At 42.0% G+C, this 26,101-nt stretch overlaps 2 protein-coding genes across 2 annotated transcripts in view; one reads left to right on the forward strand and one right to left on the reverse strand.

Moving 5' to 3' along the window:
• The window catches only part of INTS8 (integrator complex subunit 8), a gene marked incomplete at its 5' end in the record, with an annotated part of 24,670 nt that extends 7,770 nt beyond the window's left edge, over positions 1-16,900 (forward strand). Inside the window, 20 exons of the mRNA XM_010139752.1 lie at positions 1-117; positions 618-718; positions 2,079-2,220; positions 3,381-3,451; positions 3,590-3,765; positions 4,676-4,809; positions 5,430-5,540; positions 6,218-6,419; positions 6,835-6,956; positions 8,009-8,193; positions 9,631-9,664; positions 10,344-10,400; positions 10,480-10,541; positions 11,597-11,715; positions 13,902-14,005; positions 15,622-15,672; positions 16,041-16,114; positions 16,191-16,255; positions 16,359-16,402; positions 16,667-16,900. Of these exons, the coding sequence (XP_010138054.1) occupies positions 1-117; positions 618-718; positions 2,079-2,220; positions 3,381-3,451; positions 3,590-3,765; positions 4,676-4,809; positions 5,430-5,540; positions 6,218-6,419; positions 6,835-6,956; positions 8,009-8,193; positions 9,631-9,664; positions 10,344-10,400; positions 10,480-10,541; positions 11,597-11,715; positions 13,902-14,005; positions 15,622-15,672; positions 16,041-16,114; positions 16,191-16,255; positions 16,359-16,402; positions 16,667-16,783 (2,088 nt within the window). The remainder of the gene's footprint in view (positions 118-617; positions 719-2,078; positions 2,221-3,380; positions 3,452-3,589; positions 3,766-4,675; positions 4,810-5,429; positions 5,541-6,217; positions 6,420-6,834; positions 6,957-8,008; positions 8,194-9,630; positions 9,665-10,343; positions 10,401-10,479; positions 10,542-11,596; positions 11,716-13,901; positions 14,006-15,621; positions 15,673-16,040; positions 16,115-16,190; positions 16,256-16,358; positions 16,403-16,666) is intronic.
• Positions 16,901-18,117: 1,217 nt separating this feature from the next.
• Positions 18,118-26,101, reverse strand: part of CCNE2 (cyclin E2) — an 11,392-nt gene continuing 3,408 nt past the window's right edge. Inside the window, exons 5-11 of the mRNA XM_010139751.1 lie at positions 25,284-25,419; positions 22,711-22,857; positions 21,392-21,487; positions 20,508-20,642; positions 19,566-19,677; positions 18,622-18,776; positions 18,118-18,219 (exon numbers count right to left, since the gene is read on the reverse strand). Coding sequence (XP_010138053.1) covers positions 18,118-18,219; positions 18,622-18,776; positions 19,566-19,677; positions 20,508-20,642; positions 21,392-21,487; positions 22,711-22,857; positions 25,284-25,419 — 883 coding nt within the window. The remainder of the gene's footprint in view (positions 18,220-18,621; positions 18,777-19,565; positions 19,678-20,507; positions 20,643-21,391; positions 21,488-22,710; positions 22,858-25,283; positions 25,420-26,101) is intronic.

Consider the following 26,101-nt stretch of genomic DNA (forward strand, 5'->3'; position numbering starts at 1 on the left):
GAGCGGTTAGCTGGGTACTGTCAAGCTTGTGGAGTTATTACTTCATCTGATGATGCATCTCAACAGGCAACTCCTTATAATCAAATCCATAGCTGTATGAAATCTGGCAACTATCAGGTAGGGTACTTAAACCTGTATATATTTGGAGGTTTTTTCATCATTCCACATGGATGATTCCACCTGAACTGATACGGATCTTAAGAGATTTAAGTGTTCCGGTTAACCATTAACATACTGGTTTACAACACATGTATAGGAATATACTGTAACCTGATACATATTAGGTTAAAATATCTTGGATTCCATACAGTGTAAATAATTCCTACTTGCTGATGTATGGAATTTTCAGGTAGAAGCTAATTCTTTGGGTTTCAGGGAATGTTGCTGCTGAGATACGCAAGCTTGTGTTGGTTTGTTGTTTTTTTTCCCCTTTGATTCTCTGAGGTTAGAGAACTTTTTTCGTTGTTTGGTCCCTTTCTGGTTGTTTAGTAAATTTTAGTATTACCTGTGGGTGAAAGCTGCTTCTGTTAGTTTGATCAATTTTACCGGATAGAATATTACTTGATCTGTATCTTTTGCATTGTCTGTTGACTATTCCAGCTGTGTTTGTGTTGTAGGACTTGGTGAAGATATTCCTTGAAGATAATCTAACCCTCAGTTTACCTGTGCTGTTCAGGCAGTCGGTGCTGAGAGAACTCTTCCTAAAAGCTCAGCAAGGGTGAGAAATTAAATAATGATCTGTTCACTGATGAGTTACATTTTTCCTGGAAAGTATACAAAATGTTAACAACAAATTATTTGCATCCAAGAAACCTCAGCCTTTATTTCTGTTAGCAATAGTCTAAACTACCTCTTCCAACTGAGTTGCTGTGCTGTGATGTATCTCACTGAGGCCATATATTGGAAAAATACAGCGAGTGTTAACACCAATTTTTATGTCATAATTGATCATATATGCGTGTGTGTGTGTGTATATATATAAAAACACTATAACTAATTAACTAAGTTGATACTTCTTTAGACATCTTCTAAAAAGTTAAGTCAAAGCTGGTAAAGGTAATGATAGTAAGCAGTAATATTGTAAGAGGTATGTACTTCATTGGGAACACTGGCAGCATAGTTACCTTGTGCACTGCTGAACTAGCCCAGGGCTGAAGGATTAGTACGGTACATTTATAGGGAAAAGATTTATAATAAGCAAAGAGACTTAGGCATGTAAGGAGGACAGCTTGTGGATGACTCCTAATGGAGAAGTGCAGAGCACAGGGCCACATCCAAAGTTCAGCCTTCTCTGGAGCGTAGGCACTAGAGCCAGTGCCATGTGTGAAGTATCTCCATATAATTATGATGGTAATCCTGCTCTGAAGGGAAGGTGCCTACCAGTATTTCAGCTGAAGAGAGAGACGCTCTGTTTTACAAGTATGTGTAAGGAAAAGTATCTATCAATGGCAAGTGACAGCCTCTTGTGTAACAGCTAAGTAGCTACTGAATTCAGCTTTCACTTCAGACAGAGAGGAGTCAAATAAATGTCTCTCAGAAGAGGATCTTAGAGGCTGTAGCTTAACGCTGTTAAGGCTGACAGGAAATGCCTTCAGTGATGAGTTCTAGACAGAGACCGATGGAGGAGCTTGACTTTGCAATCTAGCCAAGGCGTACAGAGAAGGATTAAGAGAAGAAAGTCTTAAGTTCTAGTTATTTGTTTTGATTTTTGTCCAGTGATTGTTTATTCTGAGATGCATAAATATTCCTGAAGTCTTCTGGGCTGTCGGTCTTGTTCAGGGTGTAGTACCCAAGAAGCAATGCACCTTTGTGTCAGTCTCACTGCTATAGTTTGAGTTCCAGTGGTGCTCGGGCTGAAGCTGTAATGAAGTCTGCACATGAAAAGCTGTGGGCTGGGAGGGAATTGTCTTTTAAAGAAAGTGAGGTCCTGGGTAAACTGAAGTAGATCCTGAGTAAGGTTTTTTCCGAGTGCGTGTGCCCCAAACTTGTCTTGGGATCTGGCACCTGGAGCTTTGCTGTGATACCAACTGTGTGTTTGTCAGAGGTAGTCTGTGATCTTTGGTTTTGTGTTCACACAGGAATGATGCTCTGGATGAAATTTGTTTCAAAGTCTGTGTGTGCAACACAGTCTGCGACATATTGCAGGGTCGAGTAATTGATATTCAGTTTTGTCAGCTTTTCCTGAAACCCACCAAAGAGAAAATAGACTTCTTACTTGAGGTGAGAAATCAGGAGAAATGGTATTTAGTGGGATACCTCTTTCTCCCTGTAACTGTGTTATTGTTGAAGTCATGCTCAAATTCCTGAAGCAGAGAAAAATACTTTAAGGTAACTTCTCAAACTTTATTCAGTGCTGCTTTGCAGTTAGTACAATTACTGTCATCAGTCTTGCATCTATGTTCATAGCTCAGTTTCCATCTGTTGAGGAGGAACCAGTGTTGACCTGTTGCTTCAGCTTGGATTTGAAATTGCCGCTATTCCTGGCATCATTAAATTGTATAGAGATACTGTTGAACATCTGTTTTCAAGGAACAAAGAAACAAATTCTCCAAGATGGAGAGAGATCCTAGAAAAAAAGTATCTGTCGAAGAGGGCACTTTCCCGTAGCAGCTTTGTTGTAAAAGTTAGCATGTCATGGAATGATCCTGAATTACTGTATATGTGACACCTGAACCGTTACCCTCAGTGAATCTTTTTAGGAAACTATTATTGTTCAACCTAAGCTTACTGGTTTTGTTGCTTTGCTGTCATTTTCATATCTTCTTTTCTGAACTTGAGCCTTGTCTCTTGAAGCATGTGGCAAAAATTGACATTATTCTGTACTTTGGAGAAAGTAAAAACTGTTCTATCAGCTGCTCATATTAAGGCTTAAACATATTTCTCAGAAAAAAAAATTCTTGCAAGCTGGCAATTAAAATCAACTAGTTATCTTTCAACTGCTTTTTTTAAAAACAAAACACCTATTAGTCCTGGTGAATCTTTCTGTTTTGCTCTTAGAAATACTGGTTCCATTTTAAACTCATGTAAAAGGTCTTTAATATGTACCTAATGATCTTGTGAGGTTGACTGATACCATGTCACTAGATATCAGCACAGCTAAATATCAGAGGAATAAGAAAAAGGAATGCGAACTGTGTGTGAGGGAACATCATGGTTGTCTGAAACAGCCTGTCTTGTGTACAGGCTGAAAGAAACTGACCCAACTGTGATGGCTACAGTGTTTATCAGATAACTGTGTGGTCTCCCTTGAGAGGCAGAGCTACTGACTGACACTAACTGTGAGTCAGAAAACTGGGTGGTAGCACTGTTCGTAACTAAATATTTTCAGAGAGCTAAGGGGCTGCTTAATTATTTTCATTATTTTCTGCTTTCTTTCCCAGGTTTGTTCAAGATCGATAAACTTGGAAAATGCTTCTGAAGCATTGAAGAGAAAAATGGCAGCATTTCTCAAGTATGTACCCGTGTTAAGATAACGTGAATTTACACTTTGTAAGCCATGTGAAGCAATACAATAAATGTTTTGAGAACTTACAGCTGGAAAAATGAATAGCTTCTTCCTGATCATGTATTAACTTTTTTATTTGTTTAGAAACTTGTGTTTGGGTTTAGAAGATCTTCAGCTTGTCTTCATGATTTCATCTCATGAGCTGTTCATAAAACTGCTGAAAGATGATGAACGGAAGCTGCTCATTGATCAAATGCGGAAGAGATCTCCTAGAATCAACCTGTCCACAAAGCCTGTGACTTCTTTTTATGATATCCCAGGTAATTTTCACAGCAATTTCCGTGGCAGGAATTACCTGTTTCCATGCTTGAGGTTACTATGCGCAGGTCTGTTCTGTGCAGGTTTCTGAGAAAAAGTTCAGAGAGGTTTTTAGGGAAATTACTTCCCATTTGTAGTTGGCGAATGTCCTACTTGTTCAAGACAGTGGTTGTTATTTGCTTGTATTTTGCTTGTATCTCAACTGAGTGTAGTAGATACACTCAAATGAATGTGTCCTAGCTGACCAAGTGGAAGAGAAGTGTGGTAGTTGGTTTGAACCAAATCTGGCTATATCAGCAGTTCCCAGAAAGGGCGGCGGGCCTCTGGACTACACCAGTACTAATGCTTCTGTGACTCTGTGGAGAGCTGGACCCCGAGAACCATCTGGTCAAAGTTTTAAACCTAGCAAAGTGAAACACAGATCGTTCCAACAATGAAACGCAGTTGCATTTCCCAGTATAGCTGGCCGTACAGCTGCTCAAGTCAAAGCTAACGTAACATTTTTTGATTAGCATAAAGGTGCTGGGTGGTGACTGGAACTGGAAAGAACTTACCTTTTTAGCTCTAACACAGTCTTGCACTGACTTAAGTCAGTTGTGAAAACGTGTATTTTCACTAAGGCAGTACAGGAACATTTTTCTTTGGTGCAGATCTTGAACCTATTGCTTTACTGTCGCAAGGATAAGGTCATACTTGCAGTGCATTATGCTGCAAGCAGCCCTTTAGGCCAAGGGAGCTGGGAAGCTAGCACAAGGTGTTTGTGGAGGGGCATGAAAGGATGTATGGGGCCTACATAAGCATTGATGTATCTGCTGGTCTTACTCTGTTAGTTTTAAAATGTTACATACTAAAAAAATTTAAGCATCTGCTTTAAGAAGGAATGCACTGGAGACCTGATTGCTTTTCTTCTAGCTTCACCAAGTGTCAATATTGGCCAGCTTGAACATCAGCTCATATTGTCAGTAGATCCTTGGAGAATTCGCCAGATCTTAATTGAATTGCATGGTATGACTTCAGAACGCCAATTCTGGACAGTTTCCAATAAGGTAATTTATTTCACGTGATCATGAAAGGGTGTAATTCACGACTGGTGCTAGCTATCATACTGCAATGAACAGTAAATGTTTTGTTGTGGTTTTTTTTCTTTTTCCCCCTCTCTCCGCATAATGGTGGTTCAGTAAGAACGATGATACATATCTGAACTCGCATTCTCCATGGTAAAGTACTGCAACAAAATGTATAGCATTTATTTTAAGGAATCACTGGCAGTATCACAAGCTTTCCGTGCGAGAAATCAAATTTCTGTAGCTTTTGCTTTCAGTATTCTCACTAGTTAGCAATATTATTTTAGTTTAAATTCCCGTTGTTAGAAGCTGGGACCGGGAGAGAGAAAGAGATTTCTTAAGTAAGGATTTCTTGTCTCTTTTGGTTCTCCCCACCCCCCTTCCAGTTACTGCATATTCAGAGTATGAACAAAGACAGGTAGCTAGCCTTTTTTGTTGGACTTCTGTATGAGCAATATATTACTTCTGATTAGATGTAAAAATAAGAGCTGGCACGCAGATGTCAGTCATTTTCAGTATTTGAATTTTGATTATAATGTTTTAAACAGTGATGTGATTCTAAAACCTGTTCTGTGCCAATGTCCTATGTATTTCTCTCCCAGTGGGAAGTACCAAATGTTTACGGCAATGTTATTTTAGGAATCAAAGACAATCTGACTAGGGATTTGGTCTACATCCTTATGGCGAAGGGATTGCATTGCTGTGCAATTAAGGTGAGCAAGCCATCTGAAGTTACTGGTGAGTTAGTTTGAACAATTTGATTTTAACAACACTGAAAATAGGGAAAGCCCTTTTTGAGAAGAAAAATTGGGAGATAAGGGAGATGAAGTAGCAAGCTCTGTGTGTCATATAATGGTTAAGTATTTCTGTTTCACAATCTGTAGAGCAAGGATAACAGCATTCCAGTGGGTTGGACCTGGAGATGGTTTGATTCATACAAAGTTCTGATTGCTATGTACTAAATCATGTTGCATCTAAATGCAGCAGTGGTTTGACATACTGATACAAAGTGCTGTTCTTCAGACTGTTTGACATGAGGAGCTTACTGAAGTGCTGTTTGTTTTCCTTGTAATTGACAATCTGATAAACTACAATGTAAAACCACACTGTACTGAATACACCAGTAGTTACTTCTGGTATGTTTTGGCTTAAATTTGGGGCGGGGGGGGGGGGGGGTCTAAAAACCTGGAACTGTTGAAGCTGTTAAGCTTAGCAGCAAGTCCAAAGAGCTTGAAAATGCTAATAGTAATTGTGAGATGGTTGAGCAATGCTAACAATAATGAATGCTGAGGCTGGTTCAGCCAGGATAGAGCTGAACAGCACTTTAACTCTTAGTCTTTTCCCTTGTGACTCCATTAGGAATCATTAATGCATATCCTTTTTATTGCAGGATTTCGTCCATGCAAAACAGCTTTTTGCTGCTTGCTTGGAGCTTGTGACAGAGTTTTCTCCAAAACTCCGCCAAGTCATGCTGAATGAAATGCTACTTTTGGACATCTACACTCATGAAGCTGGAGCTGGTGCTTCTGGAGAACGTCCTCCTTCTGATCTTATAAGCAGAGTCCGAGGATATTTGGAAATGAGAGTACCTGGTAATTGTATTGCTGTCTGTGTGGGGATGCAGTTTTAGTGGGTCTTTAGAAGTTTGGTTAGAATTAAGAGCAACATCATGATGACTACATACTGCTAAACACTGACAATTTTTGTTTAGTGCCACTTATAGGACTTGAGCAGGATAATCGTATCTGCATTTTTACCTGAAAATTTTGTTAGTTGTTAAAGCAGTCCACCTGATTTCACATTGAGGGAGTAACATAGTACTGTTACGGTTGGAGGATGCTGTTGTTGCTCTTAATTTTCAGAGGGAGGTCTCTTGTAGAGCTAAGCATCATGGTTTTCTGTGATAGGTATGGAACAGAAATGGCTCACAGGAATGGGCTTTGCTTGTTCTCATATGACACCACGTCTTCTCAAAAAAAGTTAAGCAAAGAACTCCTTTTCTTCCAGATATTCCTCTTCGACAAGTTATAGCTGAAGAGTGTGTTGCCTTCCTCTTAAACTGGTGTGAGAATGAGTATTTGACCATGCAAGTTCCATTACCTCTGGTTCAAACTAATCCTTACGTGAAGGTACTGAGTGCTCAGTCGCAAAGCCTTGTCAGGCTGTAATTGACTTTTTCTTGTTGGAGTCTTGTGCTTTTAAAAGCACGTAAGCTTCTGTCTCAAGAGTGGGGGGTTTTGTGGCTATAATGAATTAAGTCTGGTGTAGAAGACAGCGGGGAGAATCTGTAAGTGTGTTTGGTGGACATGAAAAAAAAAAGACATGAAAACTGTGCTGCAAGAACAGATGAAACAAACTGCATGTTAGCCCTTGTCTGCCAGCTGAGTTGGTTCCGTAAGCATCAGGCATGTGTGCTTATGATCCATAAGTTGATTGAAACCCTGTAGCATTCCCATAAAGGACTCTCCTCTCAGCTGGAACTCAGCTTAGATTCATGTAGAAGGTATGAGAAGTGTATGCATCTCAGGCTTCATGTCTGGTTGTTTTTCTGTATTGAGACTCTTGCTTTCCAAATGTGCTGTTGTGGTTCCATTTTTTAACCGAACACCAGTGTTGAATTTGAAGACACTGAAGCACCTCCTTTTTTGAAACTTGTCTCAAAATGGTTTTACAGCGAAGTTTCTACTTCAAAATCAAGCAGTGAAGTTGAATGCAGGTATTACAGGACAGATTCAGTTTTGGCCCTCTCTGTTTAACTGTTGTATTTCCTAATTTCCATTTTGAGATTCAGCCTTTTCTGTATAGCAGAGGAGGGTGCTACTTTCAATTCAGACTAATTATTATATGAAAGTTAACAGAGTTTTAGGGAGCCAGTCATTGTAAAATTGTATTTTACAGATTTTAGGGTTTATGCAATATATTCAAGGAGAGTGTGAAGCTTGTTTTCTGGCACCTGTAGTAGGGAAATATACCCTAAGGAAACAACTGAAGGGGAAAATCCTCTGTTCTTTAATTCCTGTCCTCAAGGTTCCTCATCATGTCCTCTGCTGCAAAGTTTAGTCACATTGCTTTGTAGTTTGTAACTTTAAATCACCTGCTTAGCTATTTTACATGCCAATAAATCCTTTGCTGTAGTCCAGAGAAGCTATAGTTACTGTAATTTTTCTCTTGCCTTGCATAGCTAGGACAGTTGTTGGCTGCTACATGCAAAGAACTTCCAGGTCCAAAAGAAAGTAGACGGACAGCTAAAGACCTTTGGGAAGTCGTTGTACAAATCTGCAGTGTATCCAACCAGCACAAACGGGGGAATGATGGCAGAGTGAGTTTGATAAAACACAGGGAGTCTACACTGGGAATTATGTACAGGTGTGTTTTTTAAATTATTTTGAATTTTTATTGTTGAAATTGTATATTTGACCCCCTGCTCCCTTCAAAATTGTCAACTATCAGAATGGTGGCAGCAGCTAAAGATCTCTACTGAGCGAATAATCTGTCCACTGGTGGTGTTGGGTATTCATGGTGAAGTGTTGGGAACAAAGAAGTGTGTGGGAGTCAGGTCAACCTACAGACACAAAAGCATATATGCTTGTGCTGCCATTGTAATCAGTGAAGATCTTCTGATAAACCCAGAGTGCAGTTCAGCTGACTGACTGGAAGGGTCTGCTTCACATCAAACAGAACTGCTCTGCAGGCTCCACTGACTGTATCAGTTAACTGCTTTCGTAAGTGTTAAACACTGAGCTCACAGCGAGCTGTCTACGCTTAAGCTTTAGGTTTCTGAATCTGAAGCTAAATGTTACTCAGTCGTGAAATGAAATTCTAGCTCAGCTAAGCTCCTGAGGAGAAGGAAAAGAAGAAAGTACTCGACTGGAGTAATTTCACTGTCAATCAGCTAATCTCTGCCAGCCTCAGCCTTAACTGACTGATTAACTGATTCAGGACTCTGATTTGTCCACTCAGTAAGTGTTCTGAGCCTGTTCTTAAGTCCAGGCCTGCTAAGTTGCCTATTATGGTAAGTTCTGGAATGTATGGTTATATTGAACAGTTTTCCATGTGGAAAAACTAGGAAAGGGTGCCCCTGTCAGGCTATTGCTGTATCTTTGCCTTGCTTGCGCTAATCAGGTTAATGTGTACCTAAAGGCCAGCTGCTTTTGCTTGCACTGCTGCGGGATGGGTGTAAGAGGGTACATGCTTGCTGGAGGTTTCAGTTGTATACTCTGGCAAGGAAAAGGAAGCTGTATGGATGTACTCTTGGACACTGAACGTTTTCTGACCTCTCTAATTCAAACAGTGAAGGGCAGTGACCTTACTGTTATTACGGAACAGAAGCAGTGAAACCTTTTCCAGGCATGTTGTGTTTGCCTGGATTGTCTTATGAGGACAATTTCTGATGTGGCATGACAAGGAAGTCAATGTGCATTATAAATGATCGCTGTGCACCCTGTTCTGTAAGTCTGTAGGTCATTGTTGCAGTCCTAGCTTGGAGAAATACGGTACAGTTCAATTGCTTTTCCTTTTAGTCAGTGGTTGACCTACTACAAAGTGATTTTCATGCGTTTTATGGCTTGAGGGAGTAGCAGATATCCCTTATTAAACCTGATTTAAATGTGAAAGTAAAACTTCTAAGGGATTATATTAGAAGTGAATGACCTGCTTGAGTGTTTTCACTTACACCCTGCATTTGTAAGCGTAGAAGTGAAGGGGTGTGAAGAATTTGCTTTGCTAACTCTCTAGTGTATTAAGTTTGCATATATTCTTTGTTGTGGATGATTACTTATGTGGATATTTGTGTCCCTAATTTAGGAGTGAATTACTGTCCTTCATAAAAAAGCTTCGGGTAAGTTCTAGTGGTCTTGAGTAAGTGTTTGGAGCCAAAACTTACTCTTGATACAATATTTTTCTGGACTTTTCCTGTTAAATTCCAGAAAATCTGACAGCTGTTTAGGTGTTTTCTGTGGCTGAAGAATTTCCGAAATTGCTGTGCCTGCCATACAGCAGTGTGAAATAGCTTATTAAAAAAAAAAAAGAAGAATATCCTGAATTCTGATAGTGAAGATCTGTTAACATCAGAAAATCTTTTAACATGAGTACATTTTATTGCAGCTGTCATGAAGCAAAGCATTCCTTCTGGAAGGAGAAGGAAGCTGCTACTTGCGTTATAACTAAGCAGCAGCAGTAAGAGGAAGGGAAATTGTCTATAGCTAATGGGTTTGTAGTAGACCTAGCTTGAAGTTTAAGGTTAGGCAGTTGCCAGAGAAACAACATGAAGGTGTGTAAAACCTAAGGAAAGTTTATATCCAAGGAGTTATTCAGGCAAATCTGAAGTAATTAAAGACCTGCTAGAGAAACTGTCTTGCAGTATCCTTGTGTTGTAGGATTCTTATCAAAATATTGCCCTGTTTCAGTAGGAAAGCATAGCGATGTCAGAACTTCTTAGAGAGCTTTATAGCTTAGGCAAGAAAGTGGAGTTTTGTTAATTGATGGGAATACTATGGTTTGTTTTTTTTTCCTTACAGGAACCATTGGTTTTAACCACAATACTGTCCCTGTTTGTCAAGCTTCATAATGTTCGGGTTAGTATATATCACAGACATCTTACCTGGTTTTCTTGAAATGTTCCTCTTTGTAATTTCTCCACCTTCCTTCTCTTAGGAAGATATTGTGAATGATATTGCAGCAGAGCACATTTCCATCTGGCCCTCATCCATCCCCAAGTAAGATGATAATTAAAAACATAATTCCAAAATGCATGTTTACATAGTTGGTTTGGTTCCAGTTACTGTGTGTTAGTTACCGTGTGTCAGTGTGAGTTCTGCTGTGCAAGGGCATCACTGACCCTTGTTCTGTTTGGGGGCAGGTTGGTCTGATTGCATGGCAGCTTTTGGTCTTAATTTGACGGTCCTGATGGAGATGTGGGTACAAGAAGCTGAGGGGTTTTTTAGCTGTGTGCTATACTGAGCTATCGGTAACTATGTGAACTATATAGTACTTCATACAAAATAACTACTATTTTTTGAGGTGTGTTTGAATAATTGCCAAAATATTAAGTAGCATATAGTATGTATTGATTTGTTCTGGATGGGTTGAACTGTGTTTCTCCAATGAAGTTTAGAAGCTCTGTGGGGCTAGAACTTCACTGACTCTCTGCGTCCATCAGGAGAGATGACTCATAAGAGAGGGTGTGTAATGCTTAGTGTGGTTAATCCCTCTTTAATTGGTCCGATTGTTACTGCTGTAGACGTCAGTGTGTATTATAAGGTCAAGCAGAAGAAAGTTGTTTTCAGTGTTACCACAATTCATCAGTAGAGTAAGAAAAAACATGTTTTTAAAAACAGATTCCACATGAACTTTGGGAAGGGCTGCCTCAGCCACGTGCCAGACCATTCCCAGCCTTCCTTTCCAAGCTAGTTCCACAAATTTCCAGAGATTGCCATCTGTGGCCACTCTCACAGATGCTGGGATCAGTTTGTGGTGGTTTCAGGTGTTTTCTTCAAACTTAGTGAAACTGAGAAGACACATTCTCGCACAGAACCCTTGTGGTGTCAGATAAAAGTTCTGACTTCTAGTCTGTGTAGGGTTTATTGGTTCTGTCAGATTTACTGTACTGAAACAATTCAGCAGTAGTCTTAACACTAAGTCTTTCCTGGAGTTGTTTTTGCTTGATGCTGTATGCAAGGTGCTTTGGACTTAAACTAGATGGGAAGTCAGGTTAGGGTTTAAAACTGGAAAGCGCTAATTTAGGAATAATTTTCTTCCTTTTTTCTTGTAGTCTTCAATCAGTGGACTTTGAAGCTGTGGCGGTTACAGTAAAAGAGTTAGTCAGCTATGCATTGACTATCAACGCAAACAACCACTTCTGGTTAATTATTCAGGCAGATATTTATTTTGGTAAGTGAAACCAGTGTCTACTTTTAGCATGTGTGTAGGGGTACTTTGTTTCTCTGAGATGTGCTTTGCATAACCCTCCTTGTATTTCCTCTTACTTAAAGAAGCTTAAGTGATAGATGAGATTAAAATCTTCAGGTGCAGTAGTGCATCTGAGACAGTCAGTTTTCAGTGGGTCATGCGGACTTTCTGTTAGGGTAAGGGCAACTTTACTGTAAGAATCATTATTAACGTCACTTTTTTAGTGCAGTTGGTCCTTGACTGGTATAATTACACAAATGGCTAATATTGTGAATGGAAAATTCTGTGAATAGTGCTTGCCTTTAAGTGTGCAGGTTGAGTTCCCTGGAGCAGAAGGCAAGCAGAGCAGAGAGGATCTGTAATTTATGCAGAAAAGTATCTAGGATTTGTAAATGAGGAAGCATGAACTCCTGATCTGGTATTGGTGGTGATGAGAAGCTATTTCCTGTCATTCTGTCCTCGCCTGCCGCTTCTCCAGAACTTATCCTTGCTCAGCTGGGCGCAGCCAGGAAAATTGGGACACAAGGCGTTTCAGATGCTGGGCACCATGATATGCACCCAGACTCTACCAGGGCTGCAGCTGCCTAGGAAAATCTTGCCCAGCCTATGTGATACTATGCTGTGTTGAACTATTCCCCAGTCTAGGGTCAGTTACTGGGGCTTACATTATACTGGGAGTAAAGAGAGTGCAGAAAGGTAGGTGCTGAAGAGTGAACTTACAGAAGATAGCCAGACGAGAATGGTACCACCTGGCAGGTGTGCTAGAGAAGGACATGGCCATCCTCAAAGGTAGCTGGGTGTTTCTTCCACTTAAATTACCTGTTGAGACCACTCCAGTGAAATTTAGCATTTAAACGAGAGAGTTCTTTTCTGGCAATAATACGTGTGGTGCCTTTGCCGTCTACTTGCTGGTGCTTTGGGCTATCACAGGAGACAAGGTGCATGTTTCCTGATCTCTTTTTTTGGATGGAAGGATGTCTGTGCTGTGCAGTAAGATGTGCAGAAATCCGAGCCTGTTGTTCCAATGGAAACAAATTTGCTTAGAAGATGTTTTATCCCACCCTTGGGATGAGGGGAGGGGTCTTAATCCAGTTTTAGGGCTGTTGCCTCGTGTGTGGTAGAACGATGCAGGGGTATAAACCGGCAGTGTTTACTGCTCATACAAAGTGGAACAGCATCCCAGAAAGAGGATGTTTCTGTAGGGAGCCTCAGAAGCTGGTACCTGAGCAGTGGTTGGGGCACTCCTGGCATGTGTCAGACCTGTATTTCAGGAGTAGTGTGGACAAGCAGACAGCACTCAGCGCAAAGCCCGTGAAGGCTGTCCTCATATCAGTTCAGTAAGAACTTACTGGGAGTAAAATTAGTGCTTGTAGCTATTCGTGCTATATTCTTTTACGGCGGGCCCACCAGCTCTCGGCTGGCTCTTCGCTGGAGCCGGACGAATCACTCATACGCCAATATGGTGTGTAGTGAGACCCGTTTATTGTTTACAATACATCCCACTTTATAGACTCTTGTTCACCCGACTAGCTACATGGTGACTGGATGGTGTCTTTGTGACACCGACAGCATGCATCTCTTAAGGCACTGTGGTTGGATAAAAGGGGTTAGTCCACACATGGTTACTGTTTTGGTCAGAGTTAATCAAACAAGGCTAGTAGAGATATTTCCCACACAATAGTGTTGCAGCTGGGTTTCGGCTGCTAAGTTTCCCAGAGAGAGTAGCATATTTTCATAGTTCTAATTCCTGCTAGAAAGATACACCAACAGTGCTGAACTGCGAGATGTGCGTGGTGGCATCAGCTGGCCATCTCTAACTCACACCTACTAAATTTCACTTTGCTGTCTACTGTGTGCAAAGTTCAGTGAAGGCAAATTTCTTTTCTGCTCTTAAGGCTGATGGACTTAAGATCAAATACATGAGAAGCAAAAAGTAATTCTGAAAAAGCAGAGCTTTGCCTGTGTTGCTAGTTCTCCTGGTCATGTAGTTCTGTCTCTCACTGTGTTTCTGTGCTTTTTAAACAATGATATAAAAGTCACCTTCCCAGTAGAATTCAGCTATTATTGATAGATTTATATATGAATAATTCTATAAATAACTGATCCGAGTCTTAGAAATAACTGCTCTGTTGACTTTTAAGACCTTACTCTGTTTTCTTCTGCTGCAGCAACGAATCAGTATTCAGCAGCCCTTCACTATTATCTACAGGCAGGAGCTGTATGCTCGGACTTCTTTAATAAGATGGTACCACCAGATGTGTACACAGACCAGGTGAGTTCTCTTTCTGTACATCTAAATCCCATTGTATCTCTGGATCGAGTCAGCATCCTAACTCCAGGTGGAGACAAAATTGCTCTACAAGACTGTGTGCTTGTTGCCTCCAAGATTTTGTATGTTGATGCATTTAGGGATATGAATCCTTATAGGTCTATTTTTCTTTGCTTGTTGATTGAAGACCATCGAAAATCTGAAGCTGCTTCTTTGCTGAAGCACCAGGAGGTTTTTCTGTTAGGTTTTTAGGGACTGAATGTGCAGAGCTACCAGCTGGGAAAGCACTGGTACTGGACTCCAGTGCAGTAGTGAGCAAATGGAAGATCCAGGAGCAAACACACCACTATGTGCTGTAGCAATCCCCTCACTTGCCCTGTGAGACTACGCTGGCGCAGGGCAGACCAGCTCAGGACAGCCCAGCAGCACTGGCTCTGCCTCACCAGCTGTGCTGGAGCACTGGCCTGCGCCTCCAGCCAGCAGGGAACATCCAGCTCCCCATGTGCTTCTGGTGCTGGCATCACATGGATGGAGCCTGCTTGCTTCCACCCATGGTGCAAATGAATGGAGGTGTGTTGTCTAGATGCTTATAAAATACTGTCTGCTCTAGTTAATGCAGATGAGGGGAAGGAATATATGGATCACATTAACGGTGAGATCCAGGCTCATTAGCTCCTTTTCACACACACACACACACACACTGCTATTTTTTTTCCAGGCTTTATGATAGTGAGCAGTTGTCGCGTGCTGTGCAAGCTTGTCTAGAGATGGGTGGGATTGGAACTTAACCACTGTGGGAGCGTGCTGGAGGTACAGCACTGGACATAACGTGTGCCAGTGTACTTTGTGAGTCGGTGTAACGAGTGGCTTGTCACTTGCAAGTGGGCTGTGAGTGAAGAACCCCTTAATAACTTGTGTTGGGGGTAATCTTCAGTCGCAGCCACTTTAGCCTTTATCCAGGCATTTGCCTTGTTCATTAGGAAACCTCTGGGTTACTTGTAGACTCTGTTTTGGTCAGCAGTAGGAAGGAACGGTCTAGGGAGGGAGATTATGTGTGGACCCAGTCTGATTGCTGCTCATCTCGTGTTCCTGTTAAAACAGCAAGTGGCAGCTTCGGGCACTCTCTGGGATTTGACCATTCACAGCCCAGCTGAAGCCGTGCCTTGTGCTGGAGTGCCAGCTGGGATGGCTGTGCTGTCTCACCAGCGCTGCCTCTCACCAGCGCTGCCTCTCACCAGCGCTGCCTCTCACCAGCACATGTCTGTCTTGGTCTGAGAGCTTTTGCTCGGGAGCCCTCTCGCTATGCTCTTCCCACCTGAGATGGGCCTTTTCTGTGGGCAGCAGGAGGGGAAGGTGTGAAGCTTTCTAACAGCCCACAGCTGGGCTCTTACAGAAACACACCACTCTCTTCTGAAGCATGCATCAGGCCCTTGTGAAGCCTCCCAAGTGATGAGAGCTCAGTGGATGTGCTAAAACCCAGGACTGTGGGGAGGGGGCTAGAAGACTGTTGACAGCTGTGTAGCTGGTCCCTTGTATTAAACAAACAAAAGTGCTGTTTGTGTTCCAGTACTAGCATTTCAAACCTCATGTGTTTTGTTTTTTTTTTAACCATTCTGTAGGTGATAAAAAGAATGATCAAGTGTTGTTCTTTACTGAACTGTCACACCCAGGTAAGAGGTGAAACATGGTATTAAGTAAAACATCTGTTTATAAATATTTGGGAGTGGGGGTGGAGAACATCCTGAAAAGTAAAACTGAATCTGACTTTCCTTGTGAATGCAATCTGCAGTAAAATGTTTTAAAATGTTACTGTTGCTTCCAGGACACTAGAAGGACCAAAACTAACTTTTTCTTACTTTCAGCTGTTACTGTTGTTATTACAGAACAAGTTGTGTATGCTCGGGAAGTTCAGCTGCTCAGAACAAAAAGCACTTGATTAGTCTAGAAGTGGGGCGAGGTTACTGAGGGGTTCTGTGGAAGCTCTCCGCTTGTGGGGAATTAAGGCTGTGTAAAGCACCTGTGCATCTTTATCTTACAGGTGGCTATTTTATGCCAGTTCCTCAGAGAGGTAGACTACAAAACTGCGTTTAAGGCGCTGCAGGAACAAAACAGGTAAATGTTACAGTTTATAAATAGGTCTGTGCAATATGGGGATGCATCATACAGCCTAACCTGTGTTCTCTTTCAGTCATGATGCCATGGATTCTTATTACGAGTACATCTGGGATGTCACCATCTTGGAGTATTTGACATGTATCCTTTCCCTAGAATAGCACCACCCAAAGCTCATACTGGGTGTTCATGGCTAAGAAAAGTCTGTTTCCTACCCAAGTGTCTTTTCTTGACTCACCCTCAGATCTCCACCACAAAAGAGGCGAGACAGACAAGCGGCAGATAGCTGTAAGTTAACACAGGGTGCCTGTGGGTAGTGGGAGCTCCTTACTGTCTTTCCCTCCCTGAAACTGTCTTTGAAAAGAACTGCCACTTCCAGTTTAAATTCTGATGGGTAAATTATTAGTCTGGATGTTAGTGTTGGGGTGGGGTGGCATGGCACAGCATGTTAGAGAAGTAAATTGCCCACTGAACCAGTGCTAGAAATGCCTTGTAACGAAACAGCTCTACCAGAACAACAGTTGCTAGTGGTGTCTCCTCTTTTGTTCTAAGATAAAAGCCATTGGCCAGACAGAGCTGAATGCCAGTAATCCTGAGGAAGTTCTACAGCTTGCTGCACAGAGAAGAAAAAAGAAGTTTCTTCAAGCAATGGCAAAACTTTACTTCTAGGCTAATGATGGAAGACTATTATAAAATTGTGTGTGGAAGTGAAATCTTTCAAGACTTTTATTTTTAAAAATCATTTAAATTTTTGTACAACATTTACAGTCTAGTATTTTTCTTCTTAGAAATAGTTGGAATCTTAAAATAAACCCCTTATTTTTACAAACTGTACAGAAGGCTGGAAGCAACTTCAGCTAGTTCCACAATGGCTTGGTTGAAGAAGTCACAAATTCAAGTTTCCTAAGAGTTTGATATGGTGGCACTAGATGCTCTAGTACAGCTTCGTGGACTGCTCAGTGTCATGTAAAACTTGTCCTGGGCCATGGGGCACAGGTAGGAGCATCTTGAAAGAGGGAGGAGGTCCAATACCCATCTTTCCCAGTACTGTCCCCTCATCACAGAAGTGATTCAGAGGTAGTGAATAGTTCAAGGAAAACACAGTAGGTAGGTAGTTAATGCTGTTTATAAACACTGACAAAATCCACAGTTACTTTAAAATACTGTTCCTATGATGGGAGTGGTTGTAGCGTACCAGTGGCTCACTTTTTTCCATACCTTCTCCAGTTTTCATTACGTTCGTTCTTGTTGAAAATTGCTGGCTGTCTTAGAAAATGGAACTCCTTCCTTCCAGGACTGTACTTCTTCCAGTTACAGTTACTTCAGCAGCAGGTCCTTTGCCTCTGCTCTTACCTGAGGTCAGTGATACACTAGAACTGAAGTGCAGTTTATGGCAGTCCTCAAGGGCCACCTTAAACATCAGCCTCCTGTTGGCCTAGAATTTGATACAGGGCTGGCTACACAGTACTGCAAAGGCAGAGTGGTTTCAGAAATGTAAACTGCTTACCCACTGACCTCTGAAATACTGCACCTGAGCTCGTGGGTGTCTAACTGGCAGGCATTAAGCACTACCCTTAACAAGAAAAGAAAAAAGTCAAGAGGAGGTCATATGTACAAACTGTCATTAGGCTGTCCTCTAGGGCTAGCCCAGGTTAAAGCAAATCTGACATGTAAGTTGAGTGGATAAAGTTTGCCACTCAGACATTTTATAAAAAGTTCTTGAAATTCATAAGTTAGGAATGGTCAGAGTTGAGCTAAGTCATGTGTGAGAATGGACCGAAGTAGTCCAGGCTCCTGTGATAGCATGGAGAGATGCTTGGTCTAACCCATTTATCTAGTCTATAGAAGGACACCAGTCTCTGCTTCCCTCTCCTGCTCTGTTTGCTGTGTCTTTTATGGCCCACGTCTTGAGTAGCAGTAAGAGGCTGGGTCACCTTTAGCATGGCTTTGTTCTGAAGCACCAAGTCCTGTTTCTGGAACTGTTCATGGCATTTGTTCAGATTTCATTTCTTCTCTGTACTTTTGGGAGGGGTTATTATTCCTCCTGTTGTCACAGGTGATAACTGACCTGGGGCAGTAGATGCTGCTCCACTGCTCACTTCTTCCTGTGTCAGGGGGAGGAAGAAGACAGTTAATACCTGTGACTAGTTCTACTTTCCCGTTTCACTAGCACTCAGGCGTGCTTCCTCACACTGCTAGTACAATGCCAGTACTCCAGGTTTAGGATACTGAATAAAAGGACAAGGTGACATTATACAGCAAAGTGAAGATTATTATCTTTTAAACACTTTACCAGTACTTCTAATCCAAGTCTTTGCCGCAAGTGTTGCGGTAAAACATGTTTAGTGCATAGCAGCATTGAGCAGGAGCCAGAAACAAGAGGTTAGGCAGTGCTGCCAGCACTGGTTAGGTGAGCAGCAGGGTGGTTGACCACCCTTCCCTGCCTGGGGAGAAGGGGTGAGTAATGCACTTCAGCTGCCTGAAGGGCAAGTTCACAAGCCACCTACCAGCATGTCCAAGTAATTTGTGTGTGTTTGGATGTTATGTCGATCCTCTGCTGCAACCTTCTTAAAGTTCTTCAGCTTTGCAGGGACTTTTTTTGCCACGCTCACAAAGGGAACCATCCATTCTACGCACTCTGAAATGCTGTCCCAGTCTAAGCCTAGAGGGTAGAACACAGTCTTAATATAAAATAAAAATATAAACTGTTACTATACTTGAACAGTGTCTGCAGACAAAAATTCAGAAACATCCTCCCAGCATTTCCTTGAAGTTGTTACTGGAAAGCATGAGGTGGTGAGCACAGGCAGGCTGAGCAAAGCAGCCCTCGGCCAGGAGGGTTCCTGTTGCTTACTAGAGGAGGCTGAAGGGGATTTTTCAGCTTGAGCAGAAGATTTTGGGTCACACTATAAAACCATACACTGTTGTCACAGTCCTTTCAGTACCTCAGGCAACTCACACAAGTGCTGAGCTTAGTTGAGTGATTTTTTTTCCCCCCATTTTGTAAGGGACAGGCTGGCAGGAGTTAGCACAAAGGTTACCCGAATGCTGCTGACAGACAAAGATGACTGCTTGATAACTGCATTTTAGGAGAAAAAGCAACCAAATAACAATTAGCTAACGATCCCCAAAATGACTGGAAATCATAGAGCAGTATTAGCCCGAAAGCAAGAAGGATAACTAACTCCACTTCGTTTCCTTAGCAAAGACTATGCCTCTGAAAGTGTTTCCTCCTCCTTTTTTGAGTCTTTGTAACATCTGAAATAGTAGGAGGCAGGAATTGAAATTGAGGGGAAAAAAACAGCCCCGAGAACAGAACAAACAATTAGTGTCCATGTAGCTCTCGCTCTTTAGGAGCCTGGTAAACCAAAATGCTCTTAGCAGCCTCAGGCATGTTACAGCTTCCACAGTTACCTGTCTAACAAGGCCTAGCTTTACACAGTCATCTTACCTGAAGCTTTCTTAACTACTTCGATTGAGGTATAGTGGCAGAGTGCTGCAGCAGCTAGTGTTCTGTACTGGAAGTCCAAAGAATTCACATCCAGGATACACAGGTCTAAGAGCTGAGGAAATAAAGAGTGGAGAAAGAAGAGTTACAAACTTTAACAAGATGATACTTTAGTATAAGCCTGTCTCAGAATCTGATATGCGCGAGCATTCCTCCTACAGTCTATGCTCTGTAACACAGCTGAGCTTTTCAGCATCAACTGCAGGCACCAGCTGATCCTCGGCCCTAACCGTAGTTGGAGCGGGCCTCTCAGAGATGACACAAACCAGTCTGTGCTTCTATGAGTAACGTGCAACTTTACTTTGCTTGCACAGATTTAGGTACACCTTTAAATTCTCAGCGGAGGTCCAGGAAGGTCTTTTTTTAAAACATCACCTAGCAGCTGAGTGGCTTAGATCAGGCTACTCTTCAGCAAGCCTCTCTCACAACACATGCCCATCAAAACTGAACCACAGCAGTTTCAAAATGGGCAGAGGACTCCTCAGACTGCCTCCTAGGGCACCCCACAGAAACACACTTAGAGACAGCGCAGGTAAAAATGGTTAACTGCCCGCAGCGCCTTGACCTAGCCACCCTCAGAACTGTTGCTGCTGTTCACAGAACACTGCAGTGCACTGTGATTAAAAAAAAACAAGATGGATTCTTAATTTTCCGATGTACAGAAAAGCCTTCAGGTACATGAGAGCAGAGAGGCCAGAAACACATGGGTGCTTGTCCTGAAACCCAGTATGAAGTTCTCTGTCAGAGTCTAACTTGCACTTTTCTTAACGAGGAACCTGTGTGGTAGAACAAGGAAAAAGCATTCTTTCGTGGCTTTGGGTCTGTAACTGTCAGTTGTGCTTGTAATGCCTCAAAAAAAGCATTTTTCAATAGCTGACCACCTACCTGTGCTATCTGGATGAATTTTTCCTGAGAATACTGAGGTAGCAGCACTTTCGGAACATCCTTCAGAGCATCCACTTGAAGATAGAGGTTCAGCCAAGAGACGATTGTCACTGGACAGAGTTCCCACTTTAAAGCCTGCAAACATTAAAACAAGCAGTTAAGCACCCTAAGCCACACAAGGATAGTTTTGTGCTCTGGTTTCTTTTCCCACATCTCCCCTTCCAAGTTTGCTCGGCTTATTGCACAGGTCCTCAAAAGACCCCAAAGCCCACGTACAATCTGGAGTACAAATACTCATTTCAGCTTGCATTCTCACTACTTTTTGAACAGGCTGTATTAAAACCAGTGCAGACCCCTGTGCCCGTGCAGCTGGATCTTATGTACCTTCCCTGTTCAGAAGGTGGGAAATTTGTGTGTTTCCCCGAGCGTTCAGGCTGGCTGCCTCAACCTGCAGCTTGTGTCTGTTAAAGAAGGATAAATGTATGAGGAGTTCTGCGATGATAAAGATGGATGCTCCCCAACATGAGGAGCGTTCAGTACTGTCCGTTCTTTGCCTGGCTCTTCTATAGGCCTCTGTAGGCCCCATACGAGAGTGAAGGGCCCTGGCAAGCGCTGTACACTACAGTAACAGCTTTGAGTCTGCCCCATGGCTGGCCATACCTGCCAAGAGCCGTCACTGTCACACAAGCATGAGAAACCCGTCCTTCCCTAACAGACAGGGATGTCACCCCAGCCAGGGCCCTCAGAGCTCCACTGCACGTATGCAATGGAGGTTTCATTGCTTCGCAGAAACAGGGAACATGCCCCTTTTCTAAGTAAGTGACGTTAACATACAAGGCTCAGCTGCACAGTCTTTCCAGTAGCATTACAAACACAGTAATTACCTTTAACATAATAAGTTCCATTCTTATAATATCATCTTCGCTGCAAGCACCATCAGTGACGTAAGCAAATTCCTGTATTTTAGGAGCGTAGATTTCCTTTGAAAGAAAGGGGTGGGAAAAGCGAAGATTAGAGTTAGAGTGCCCTACAATTCTAAGAAAGCTTGAGAAGATACTGGCAAACACCTTCCAGTGCATATTGAAATATTAACACTTCTTATGCTAGAACAGTGCTTTTCTTCTTATGTGAAGTGACTTGAATCTTACAGGATAAGGAAATACTAAAAACAAGTAGGTTATATGTTAACTGTTGTAAAACAATAGATTTATTGCAACTCTTTTAGCTTTTTGGCAAATAAATGCTGACCAAGCAGTCAGAACAGCCTTTCATTTATACCACCCTATGCACCATCCTAACCCTCACGCAGCCCACTGCCTGAAAAATGTTAGAAATGCCTGTTAGATATGGCTTGTTGATACATGTAACATCAGTGCTGGTGTAGTTGTTGGTTTTTTTTTTAAAAAAAAAAAGCTAAAAAATAAGATGAAAACCCGCAGCCACTGTAGCTAGCAAAATGCACATTGCAGAGGTGGTTTACAAAGACATTTGCCAACCCACTCACGCCAGTTGGGGCCGTGTATAGCTACGTGTGTTAGAAAAAGAGAACTTGCCAGCAGAACTGCTTCTCTACCAGCTGGCTCCATGGCCTGATGCCCCACGCGCTTCCTCAGGATAGCCAAGTGCTTGTAGCGTCCCACCTTGGCTTCAGAAACAAAGGCTAGATTAGGGGGTTCCAAGTACAGAAACTTGATCTCCCAAACTCTCCTCTCAGCCTGTCGCACCAGGCACTCCTCAAAAATACGGTCTTGGCTGCTAGAGGCAGCGCACGAGGCAATGTGTCACCATCACTGCACTTTGAAAAACAAAACCTCCACTAAATGGATTCATAGGGACATCAGCCTGATGTACAGGTAGTCTGAGACTTAGGCTTGGTTTTGTTCCAGTCCCGCACCCATTTCTGAGAATGTTTGCCAACTGCTGTATATTTGAAAACAAAACAGAACAAAATTACTCCTAGCACATTTGCATACCTTTAAAATTTATGTGGTCTCCTTCCCTGCTGCTGAGGGAGGACAAAGACTACGCTCTGAGAGATTGACATACACACAACTGAAGGAAGATCAAAAAATGTCCCCTTCTAACCTGGAGTGTCACATGTACACCACCACATTCAGAAGGTTCAGACAGCAGAAATACGTTATCACTGTCTTCTTAGTTATTCCACATTTCATATCCTCCTCCCTGTAACAAAGCTCCTTACCTCAAGTTTGGAGGCAATGAATAATGAGGTAATTCCTATGAGCTGAAGCATGCTCTTGTTAATGTTCTTCTGTGTCAACATGAATCTATCAAAAAAGTCTTGAGCTAGGTAGAAGGTTTCCCTGTGGAGTGCATACACCTCACATACCTACAACAGGAAAAAAAAAATAATCAGTTTTCTGTTCTAAAACTATGTAGACACATTGGAGTATTCAAGCTTTAATAGTAAAACACAGCAAGCACCATTTTACCTTTTGCACACACGAACTATAATGTACGTAGGTATGTTCGGACATAGTGGTTAGAATGGGACAGGAAAAAGTATTTCCCATGCTCCCACCCGAACACGGATTATCTGTGATGCACTAACACACTTCCAAAGCCTACTTTTTCCTATCTATCTAAATAGCACCCAGTTTTTCTAAAACTGAGTACAACTTTCCACTGAAAGAAGAAAGCCTTGTTGAGGGGAAAAACAAAACAAAACAGCAAAGCAGCCCCACTAATTTGCTTAATTAAGAATACTCTAGGCTCAAACCTTGGGTTGAAGTCACTGAGCAGATCCTCCCTGTGTTCCCAGTAAGTCTGTCCCAGGGCAGAACCACTAAAAAACTTGAACTCTTTGGCTCTACGGCAAACAAGCCGGTAAGTGCCTGCTCGAGGGGGCTCTGCTGGCAAGGCGGGAGTGCTGCCCGCAGCCCCTCAGGCACACCAACAGCCTCGCTAAGCAGGAACAAAACTGCAGGGACGGCCATCTGCTCCATAGGGTTGCGGGTTTCCCTGGCAGGGGGAACTTTTAATACTTGCATTGTATCAAAGTGGTTCAACTGCCAGTTCAACAAAAAAGGAAAGGAGACTGCTCAGGCCTGGAGATCTTAGGCAGGGGGCTGCTTTTCTCTCTAATCTGTCAGTGTGGGTGGGTCTACCGTCACTGCAGCTTATCTGCAACTCTGTACCCCTTCCTCAAGCAGATACTAGTTAGGTATCTACAAATTATTTATCATATACACGCAGTAGATCATCCAAAACATAGAACATCCAAGACATAAATCCCATGTGCTTCATTATTTCACTTGGGTACAAAGTCAGAATAAAATCTCACTACTACTACTAACTCTTTCATAAGATACTGTTGAAAGCTCATTTGCAAATTAAAACCCTTCCTGACCATCAAAAATGCAAGTGGTTGGCAGTAGCACCACAGCTCTTTCTTTTAGACCCGATCTAACATTGGTGTGCTACTCCAATATTACTAACACGTCTCAAAAAAAGATTCAGAACTAAAAACATACAGACCAGGCCCATCCACAGATAAATAGCACAATTTTTATACACTAGTGTATTGTCCAAACATAATAAAGTTTGGTCATGCTAAACAGTATCTGAATTCTGATGTTACAGGAGACAATGCTAGGAGCTACTGGAGAATTCTCAAAGTTGCTGGGACTTTAATCCACCATGGCACGTAGAACCACTGAGGTGGACAACAAGGCCCTCGTTGGCATTTTCATCTGGAAATTGAGTGATTTCCCCAGAGTTCAAGATTAAAAAGAAAAAAAAAAGCAACAAAACACAGTTTAATGGTGGTGTGTAAGTTACACGTTAGAGAAGTGGTGAAGCACACAGCTGGAATAGTTTTTATATTCAGATCGTATTTCTAAACAAAACCAAACCAAAAACCTTTCCTTTCCCTTGAAATTCCCTGCTCTTAGCACTGTTCCACCAAGGCACCAAGAGTGCCACTGTAACACCTGCTTCCTTGGAGTACAAGATCCCTTCTCCTAAGGGGCAAGGAGCGCACGAGTCAAACATTTTTGGCAGCATCAACTGAATATGCTCAATACAGAGTTGTTGGAACACCTCCAGAACACAGCTCTCTGTTGACATCACTAACACTCCTTCACGTAGGCTGCCAAGATTGAGAGCTTCCATTTTCTTTGACAAATAGTCTGAAGCAATTAAACTGGAATATGGATATGATTGATTGATTTGCAATCCTTTTCAAATAAGAACCTGTCTCTTACCAAGAGCCTTCAGGTGCCAGCACTAATACACTACTTTCTTCTGCTCTCTTCATAGGATAGAATTAAAAAGTCACTGGTAAGTCAGAAAATAGTGTTGGGGCCGACATCTGAGAGCTCTTGATGTAGACAGGGCCAGGGCGATAACTCAAGTCCTCAATACAGACGCAGTTGTCTCACGGCTTAGGTACAGTCTGAGATGTAAAGTTAGATCTCCACCACCAATCTGCCTATAGCAGTTTCAACACTGTTTGTGAAGTTTTCTCCCTTCCCCAGGAAGTCATGCGGCAAGAGCAAACATTAAGTACCATTGCTCGCTGCCCTGCAGAAGGTTCAGCGTCTCCTGCCAGGGAAGACCTGGAACGTCTGTATCGTATATACGTAGCTCACCAAGAGTATCAAAGAGCAGCAACTTGTAACCCTTTTGTTCCAAACTAGCTTTGGCATTTATCGTGACTGTACATTTCGCTGTTAGATCTTTAAGTAAAAGCTGTGCTTTTATCTGCCTGCTTCACAGGCGTAACGCATAGCAGAGTAACTAAAAAGAACACACCTCTAAGAGCCAGTCTAATAGTATTGATCTCATGTGAGGCTGCAAACTAGAATGTAGTGATGTGAAATGTTTGCAATGAGCGTATCTGTTCTCCTTCTTCAGGATGTTGAGCCAGACATCTTTGGAATTTCCCCAGCTGCGGAATAAAGTTACACAAAGCATTATTAAGTATATATACACCTTCACAAAAAGAGTATAAAAACATTGTTTACAGATATTCAGAAACAAAAATTCCACAGACTAAAAGATCCTTACAGTAATTTGAGCATTTTACATCACCACAACTGCAGCTTGCCAAGACCATCAGCAAGTCCAGTTTTATAGAACAGCCAATAGAACTGAACGTGTGCATCCCAACGTTGCACATACAGAGTTCCCTATTTTGCCTAATTAGGTGGCTGTCAAGAGAGCAAGACAAAAATCAAACTTCTCATAAAAAAAAAAAAAGAAGAAAACATCCCACTCCCCAAGAAACGCAAAACATACAAGAAGTTGTCTGGTTTAGTTTGAGAAAAACATTTACAGATGGCATTTAAAAAATACTCATCCATCCCTTCCTTTTCTAGCCTACCTTACAGCTCAGAAACAGGCTATCGGGAGAAAAAAAATGGAGCTCTTATTTATTGCTCACTTATTTATTAGCACCCAAGTCTACCTGGGAAGAAGACAACGCCTACTTCAATGTGGCTTGGTTTTAAATAGTATGGTTTTAATTCATATTATTATTACGAATTGATGTGAGGTTTTTTTCTTAGACGTACTTCTCATCCCTCAGTTACTAAGAGAGGGACAGCCTGTTACAGTTGATGCAGTGCTCT

Source organism: Buceros rhinoceros, unplaced genomic scaffold, assembly GCF_000710305.1.
Source record: "Buceros rhinoceros silvestris isolate BGI_N320 unplaced genomic scaffold, ASM71030v1 scaffold13007, whole genome shotgun sequence".
Taxonomy (NCBI): Eukaryota; Metazoa; Chordata; class Aves; order Bucerotiformes; family Bucerotidae; genus Buceros; species Buceros rhinoceros.